Raw genomic sequence first — 8173 nt, 5'->3', positions numbered from 1 at the left:
CTTTCCGGTACATTCCGTCACCTCCACCAAACCCTGAGACATCCCCCATTCGCACCAGCGGGCTCTCCCGACCCCTGCTCCAACCCCTGCCATTCCCTACATGGCTGTGCTGACCGTTTGCTGAGGGCGGCGTCTCCGGGTCTGCTAGCCGCCACTCGGCTTCATGCTTTTCAAGCTCCTTGTCTCGCTCTTAGGGGTGCCTTCCTTTTTATGGCTGAGTAGTATTCCAGCACTGTGGCCCGCGCTGGCTTGTCCACGCACGGCCGCTGGCCACTCTGTTGTGTAGGTGTCCTGGGGTAGCTGCGTTGAATGCTCCAGAACAAGGAATGTCTTTTTTTGGCGTGTGTTCTCCTTTCCTTGGATGTATACTTGCTGGGGGACTTTCTGTGGCTATGTGGTAGCTGTGTTCCCCAGGGTGAGGAAGTGCTGGCTGGTTTTCCAAAGCGCCAGACAAATGTCAACTCAGTGACTAAGTCCGCGCAGCAGGCTGGAAACGCCATTCAACGTACCAGCAGCATTGGCTCCAGGCTGAACGGCAAGTGTGGCTGCGGTGCCATAGCCCCGCACAGGGCCTCTCATGAGCAACTCTCCTGCCGTATGGCCAAGCAGCAACATCAGATATTCAAGGCCAGCTCGAGGTACACAAAACCCTGTCTCAACCAGCTAAAAATAAAGACATAAATGCTTTAGAAAACTGTAGCTGAGCGATTCTCTGAACGGTTGTTTGTTTGTTTTGTTTTTCTGGGCTGGAGAGACAGTTCAGTGGTTTAGAACGCTGGCTGCTCTTGCAGAGGACCCAGGTCCCAGCACCCACAGGGCGGCTCAAAGCGATCTGTAACTCCAGTTCCAGAGGATCCGGCGCCCTCTGCTGGCGGACACCAGGCACACGTGTGGTGCGCAGACGCACACCAGGCAAACACCATACCCTGATCAAAGAAAACCTTTACAAAGGTTCTTACTCGGTGATGAACCTGGCTTACTCCTCGCAAACGCCTATGATCCTCTAACACCCTCTTTGAGTGCTTCTTGCAGGCTTCAGGGTCTCCTGAGCACAGGAAGGGAAGGTCACTTCCTTCCCTGGCAGAGGCTGCAGAAGCCGACGCCACGAGGACATTTGCTGGTTTCTTCTGATGTAGTTTCCCGGCCCCTTGTGACCCGCTCCTTCCTGCTCCCGCCCCCGCCTGTGTAACGCTTCTGAAAGTGGGGCGCCCTGGGCGCTCAGCTACACTGAGCCTCCATGGGCAGCGAGGGCACCAGGGGCCGCAGGGGCCGCGAGGCAGACACACCCAGGAGCCCACACTGTAACTCCAGTGCGCCTGGGCTCTCGCCTCACACACCCTCCATGGCTCCTAGTTCCTTCCCAGCCTGACACCTGAAGAGCCGTGACGGGGCTGCAGCCCTGGGCGAGCCGCACGAAGTCCTGACCATAGGTGCCTGGCTGCTGTCCACCTAGCCCTGCCCTCCTTCACACGCAGCTTGCTTGGGGAAACTGAGGCAGATATGTGTGTTTCTGTGAAGGCAATATTGGCAGGGATGGGGATAGCTTTAAAAGAACCAACTCTGTCCCCAGTGGGGCCATTTGACTCCATCTCCTTGCTCCAGCTGGGCCCTCTGGACCCAGTTTCCCTACCTATGACGTAGGGCAAGCCATGGCGGTGTTTCTGAGATCCAGGGCTATCTTAAGACCATCAGAAGGGTCAAGCCCATGCTACAGTCTCCTAGGGCTGTCCCTCCCTCCCTCACTGGCCTAGAACTCACTGCAATCCTCCTGCCTCAGCCTCCCAGGTGAGTGCTGGGCCGACAGGTTTGTGAACTGCACCTGGCTTTCCCTTGTTTCTGTTCCATTTCCCTGACTCTGTTTCTTCCCCTCCCCCTCACCCCCTCCCTCTAACAGCACCATGGGAGCCAGGCTGTATGGGTCACTGGTCAGAATGTTTCAGGACAGAGACACAGGCTCATTGTCCCAGAGCCGCTGACATCACAGCCCTCAGGATGCTTGACCCTGAGCCAGGCCTGACAGCTGTCCTGGGGTCATGGCTCAAGCTCCAAGGGGCCCCTTCCAAAGCACCATGAACTCACCCATGTGGGCCTCAGTTTACCCTTATGCCTAGACCACCAAAGATTATCATCTGTGTTGCTTGTGTGAGCCCTGGAACTCAGAAGCCTTTTCATTTAAGACCGGGTTTCTCAGTGTAGCCCTGGCTGTCCTGGACTCACTCTGTAGATCAGGCTGGTCTGAAACTCACAGAGATCCTCCTGATTAAAGGCGCATGCCACAGCACCTCACTCTGAAAACATCTTTTAGAGAGAAACCATATCATTTAAAACTATTTTTTTTTCCTCTTTCTCTCTTTTGAGAGTCTATATAACACAGGCTGCTCACACATTCATGGCCATCCCCCTGTCTCAACCTCACAGATAGTGGACCACGGACTTTAAAAAGCAACCTACAGGCTAAGGTTCAGTTTCTAGAGCCTCTGCTCCTGCAGGAAGCCCTGGGCTCCACCCCAACACCCTGTAAATTGGAAGCTGGGGTGCACACCTGTCATGTCAGCACCCCATAAATCAGGAGTGCTTCCTGTGGTGGCAGCACTGGGGAGAAGGCCACCTGCACAACATGAGGCTCTGCCTCAAAAAAAATTTTTTTCCCCAGGCTTTCTTACCCCAAGGTGGGTTTGTGATGCAGTACCCCCATCCCCGCCCCAGGGCTGACTTCCTGCGTTTCTCTTTCACTTTGACTGGCCCTGGGACGCAGTGAGTTTTTCTTTCTTTTCTCCCACTCTTTCCATTTTCTTTCTCTTCTCAGTGTCAGCGTGTTCGCGGCTGGGGACAGGGTGGCTGGGCCCCTTCAGCCCTGTAGACAATCCTGGTGCCCCAACACTCCTCATGGACCTGATGGGGCTGCCAGGGGTCAGCAGGCAAGTCTTCGTCCTCCTCCTGCTTTGCCGATTGGGCGGTGAGTTCCCACCTGTCCCCACTCCACCTCTCCTGAGTAGGGAGAGGTCCATGGCGGGCTGCAGGCTACAGGTCCTCGGGGGTCTCTGGGACTGCCTTCCTGTTTGTCAAGTGGGTCTTTTTGGCCATGACTGCAGCATTTCACTTAACTCCTGGCTTGATTTTCTCCTCTGCAGAGGAGGCTGACCCATTCCTCCCAGCTCCCATTTTCTTAAACAAGAAAAGCTCAGGGATGGCAGACACATCTAAGATCACTTGTCCTGCTCACAGTTCACAGCAGACACTCACACACGGATCTGCTCAGGCAGATCCAGACCAGGCTGGAAAGAAATGTGAACGCAAAGGGGCTGAGAGAGCTAGCTGCAGGTGGCAGAGAGGGGAAGCATGGCTTCAGGCAACAGGTCTGGGGTCACCAGAGAAAGCAGAAAGGAAGAGGACCTTGCCTGTCACCTCAGCATACAGCAGGCCAATGTCTCTGAGAGTCCTGATATGCTCTCACTTAGGGTAACTCCTTGACTGGGATGTTCTATCTCTCATGCAGGGTGATTCTGGGGAGACCCTGGTGCCTAGAGTGCCCCAGTGGATCTGCCCACAGGACGTCACCATCTCCTGGGGACTGTCCCTAGCCTGACTGCCAGCAGCCATGCACTCAATGGGCTCAAACACCACCACCCCCACCAGCAGCATGGGGCATTCTAGGACATCCTGCACAGGGCTCTGCTTCCATACCTGTCTGCTACTGTTGGCCCTCACAGAGGGACCCACAGAGCCACCTGGGGGAGCTTAGAATCTGGGGTAGGGAGAGGGGTGAAGGCCGAGAGAGGATGGGCAGATGATGGGCGGGTTGGTTGGGGATGGGTACCTGAGCGGGTGTGGAGGGGTGTGGATGGATGGGCGGGTGAGGTTTCTGCATGCAGACATGTCGATGGCGAACAGACACCGACTCCCCTGTGCCCCACCCCAGTGCACACATCCACTGCGCTGTGATACTACTGTCGTTTTCTCTTGTACTTTCAGCCTCCTGCAGAGAGGGCAGCTGCTGCTTTGAGAAGCTGTTGTCATACCCAGAAGGAGCCTCAGGTCAGCTGTGGCCCCTCCCAGACTGAGAGCTGCCCCAGGCTCTGCTTACCTCGCCCTACACCCCCACACATGCTTCCCTCCCCCTCCTGCCGGGGCAGCCTGCACAGGGGGACCCTGCCTGCCCCCTCAGTCACCTTGTGAGCATGGGTCTCCTGTGCCGTCCTCCTTTGCAGCCTGGTCTTAGGGTTTAAGGGCCAGTTATTTAGATGGGCCAGTGTTTGGCACAGTCACTGTCTACACATTCGCAGTCTGTCCCTAAGGGGAACATTTATATTTATTAACAAACCTCACAAAAGGAACTCCAAAAAACAGACCCCCAAAATCCACTGTTTAAAAAAAAAAAAAAAAAGACAAGAATGCAATTGTAAAACTACTCACCCTGTTACCCCAGGCCTTGGAAGGCTGAGGCAGGGAGATCAGGAGCTCATAGTCATCCTTGACTAATGACGTTAAGGTGAGCCTGGGATACAGGAAAACAAAACACTGCAAGGAACAAGAGTGCAGTTCCCTGAGCAGTTAGGAAGCTGAAGGTTCTCAGTGTTCACAAAGAAGTCTGCCTGACCAGGGAGATGAGGCCCTCGTTCAGCCTGGCATATGCAAAGGCCCTGATGTGGAATTTGGCCTTGTACCTTCGAGGTCCGGAAAGGGTGCTGGCAGGACAGAGGAGGGCAGGCTCTGGGGTGAGAAGGACAAAGGGACACAGAAACAGCACCATGGAGCCCCACTTCTCCCACAGGCTCCTCAGGACCCAGGAACTTGAGTTGCTATGGGGTTTCTGGAGACAAGTACGAGTGTTCCTGGCAGTTTGATGGCCCCGAGGACAGCGTCACCCACTTCCTGAGGTGCTGGTGAGGACCTGTCCCCACTGTTTCTGCAGCCCAGATGTGTATGTGCGCTCATGTTGAACAGGGCCCTGAAGACCTGAAGACCCCTGCATGTCATATAGGACTTTGAGGGGGATAGCATGTCACCACGAGGGTGGCAGAGACACATTCTCCTTGTTCTGGTTTTTGCTTTATTTTTTATTTTTATTTTTTGATCTTTGGAGACAGGGTCTTAATATGCAGCCCAAGCTGGCCTGAAACTCACAGAGCTCCTCCTGCCTCTGCCTCCTGAGTGCTGGGATTAAAGGACTGAGCCTCTGCCTACTGGCTGTGAACCTAGTTCTTTATTTGTTAGAGGTGCTGGGATTAAACTCAGTTTCTAGTCTTTACTTCATTCTCAAACTGATCCCCCCCACCCCCTCCGAGGACTCATCACTAATGCTCTCCCAGCTACAGCTTCAGCCCGAGGCGCTGCTGCTACTTCGATGTGGGCCCAAAAAGGACTGTGGAGTTCTCGGAACAGGCTGGGGTCCCTGTGCTGTCCGAAGTCACGTGCTGGGTGGAGTCCAGGCTCAGGAACCAGACCATGAAGTCTCCGGAGATAACCCTGATCCTGTCCACCTGGAGTGAGCTCTCTGTCTTCCCTGTCCCTCTGTCACCTCAGATGCTCCCAGGCCGGTGAGGCGCTGGACACTGCTGTGTGACAAAGCAGACTTGTCGCACAGGATCTGCTGTCTGGGTTCTTAGTTTCTTCCGGCTTCAGCCTGATCCTCAGAGCTGCACAGTCCCACAGCCCCTCCTGGGAGCTGTGCCTTCATGACTCAGCATGCCTTTGAGTGCTGTCCGCAGTGTGTGCTTGAGGATGTGGGTTGTGGGCAGAGTCAGGGACAGATGTGGGCAGGTACCGAGGGAGTGAGGGGCCACCCACCACTCCACTGAGGCAGAAAATTAACCAGGGCAGAGTAAAGTTCACTTATCAGTGGGAAACACTCCAGCAAGATGGTTTTTTCGAGGGATGAACACAGCTGAGGATGAGACCCAGGATTTTCCTAATACTCTACTCTGAGCTCCAAGCCCCTCACTGGGGAATTCTAGGCAGGGTCTTCACCCCTGAGCCACACTCCAGCCCCTCACGGGGGATTCTAGGCAGGGTCTTCACCCCTGAGCCACACTCCAGCCCCTTAAATATTTTTAAAAATCATTGGATAAGGGACAGGATTCAGTAGGTAGATATGAGCTAGCATACAATGAGTCCTAAGGTTTCATCCCCAGCACTGCGTAAATCAGTTGTGGGAGTGCATGCATGTTCTGACCCCTCTCTGGAGGTAGGAGGATCAGGAGTTCAAGGCCAGCCTCAGTTACAAGAAACAAACACAAATGCAGAGACAAATCTCCTGCCACCAACTCTGGGTTCAGGATGCCTGCCCTCGGTCGTGCCTCTGCCTTTCACTCTCGCCAGGTTGGGGCTGGGCAAACTTCCTAGACATTTGTACTCAAGCCACAGGCACATGTGTCATTTCCTCCTCCCACAACAGCCAAGTTCAACCCCCCAATGAGAGACATCGAAGTGTCCCGATCAGGCAGGCAATTACGCCTGGACTGGAGTGTTTCCGATGAGGCTGGTGCTGAGGTGCAGTTCAGGCACCGGATGGCCACGACAAATTGGACGTTGGTGAGTTTGTTTTCCAGGTCACCACAGCAACATCAGTGTCCCCCAGTCAGGTCCCCCTGAGCTGGCAGCTCTGTCTTGCTGCTTCCTCCATTGTCCTCAGATTTGATGGTGACCTTCCTGCTCAAACACACAATCCTCCCCCTCCCCCTTCCCTTCCCTCCTAGTGGCTCCCATCCTGGCCCTGGGCATCTTGTCAGCATCTCGCTTCTTTGACAAGCCCTGGGCTGCCTTTCTCTGCTGTGTCCTTGCAGCCCAGCCTCCTAGCTTCTGGACTCAGCCGGTCAACCCCCACCCGCACCTCACCCCCCCTGCCCCCCTTCACAGACCACCTGTTACCCTCAGATCCACTCTCTCCTTCCTTCCCTCCATCACCCATTCACTTCTCAGCCACTGAAGTCCCATGGTCTCTCTATGATTCTACCCTGGCCTCAATTTCCCCTCAGATAAATAGGCAATGAATCAGAGGAGCTTGGCCTGGCAGCACCTACTTCACTCCAGCACTTGGGAGGTGCAGGAGGAAGAGAGACTTTGGGGAGGGGTGAGAAAGGAGGGAGGCTCTTGGGGTGAGGAGGGAAGGTGGTCCTGGGAGTGAGGAGAGAAGGAGGCTCTTGGGGTGAGGAGGGAAGGAGGTCCTGGGGATTGAGGAGAGAAGGAGGTTCTGGGGGTGAGGAGGGTGGGAGGCTCTGGGGTTAAGGAGGAAGGGAGAGAGAGTTGAAGGGTACAACAAGGAGGGAGGGAGGCTTTGGGGATACTGGGGGGGGGACTCTCAGGCTTTAGGACTTGGCTCTAACCTGAAGTCCAGGCTCAGAGAGCCAGGAAGTATAAACCACTCATACACATACCTCTTTCTCTTTTAGGGTGACTGTGGACCTCAGGATACTGGCTTGGATGTGATTGAGAACATTCCTGGCAGCAGCTCCGGTAAGCATTAATGAAGCACCTACTGTAGTCAGTGTAGGTTTCCTCCTATTCTGCAAGGGCAGAGTGAGCTATGGAAGAGCCAAGGTCATAGTCGAGGTTGGGGGCAGAGCCCCAGCCTCAAAGGAGCAGTAGCGGGCAGGGAGGGGCCAGGGAGAGCCAGGGCTCACAAAGTGCTGGTCAGGTGACCTAGGTCTAGACCTGGCAGCCCTGGTGCACTGACGCTGTGACCCATGTCCTGCCTCTGCCCAGAATCCTGCCTCTGCCCTTCAGAAAACATGGCACAAGAGTTCCAGATCCGCAGGCGGCGGCTCTCCTCCGGGGCTCCTGGAGGTCCCTGGAGTAACTGGAGCAAATCTGTGTGCGTTCCACCTGGTGAGAGAGACCTGGGTTACAAGCTCTTGGAAAGGGTAAACAGAGTCACCTGTGGTGTGCACACCGGTCACCCAAACACTGGGAAACCTGAGGCAGGGGGATTGTGGTTTTGAGGCCAGCCTTAGCTCCATAGCCAGACCCTGTCTCAAGAGATTAAAAGATGTGGCAGCCTGGGGGTTAGACAGACAGCCTGGGGGTTAGACAGCAGCCTGGGGGTTAGACAGACGGCAGCCTGGGGGTTAGACAGCAGCCTGGGGGTTAGACAGACAGCCTGGGGGTTAGACAGCAGCCTGGGGGTTAGATGGCAGCCTGGGGGTTAGACAGACAGCCTGGGGGTTAGACAGCAGCC

The 8173-nt window shown here is 55.3% G+C and overlaps 1 protein-coding gene across 1 annotated transcript in view; it reads left to right on the top strand.

The window, feature by feature from the left end:
* The first annotated feature begins 2886 nt into the window (after positions 1-2886).
* Positions 2887-8173, top strand: part of Il12rb1 (interleukin 12 receptor subunit beta 1) — a 12887-nt gene continuing 7600 nt past the window's right edge. The window contains exons 1-7 of the mRNA XM_055618774.1: positions 2887-2956; positions 3973-4035; positions 4772-4883; positions 5310-5485; positions 6395-6531; positions 7389-7452; positions 7702-7824. Coding sequence (XP_055474749.1) covers positions 2887-2956; positions 3973-4035; positions 4772-4883; positions 5310-5485; positions 6395-6531; positions 7389-7452; positions 7702-7824 — 745 coding nt within the window. The remainder of the gene's footprint in view (positions 2957-3972; positions 4036-4771; positions 4884-5309; positions 5486-6394; positions 6532-7388; positions 7453-7701; positions 7825-8173) is intronic.

This window comes from Psammomys obesus, unplaced genomic scaffold, assembly GCF_907164565.1.
Source record: "Psammomys obesus unplaced genomic scaffold, mPsaObe1.curated_primary_1811, whole genome shotgun sequence".
NCBI lineage: Eukaryota > Metazoa > Chordata > Mammalia > Rodentia > Muridae > Psammomys > Psammomys obesus.
The sequence above is the reverse complement of the archived record's forward strand: the minus strand, read 5'-3'. Positions and strand labels throughout refer to the sequence as shown.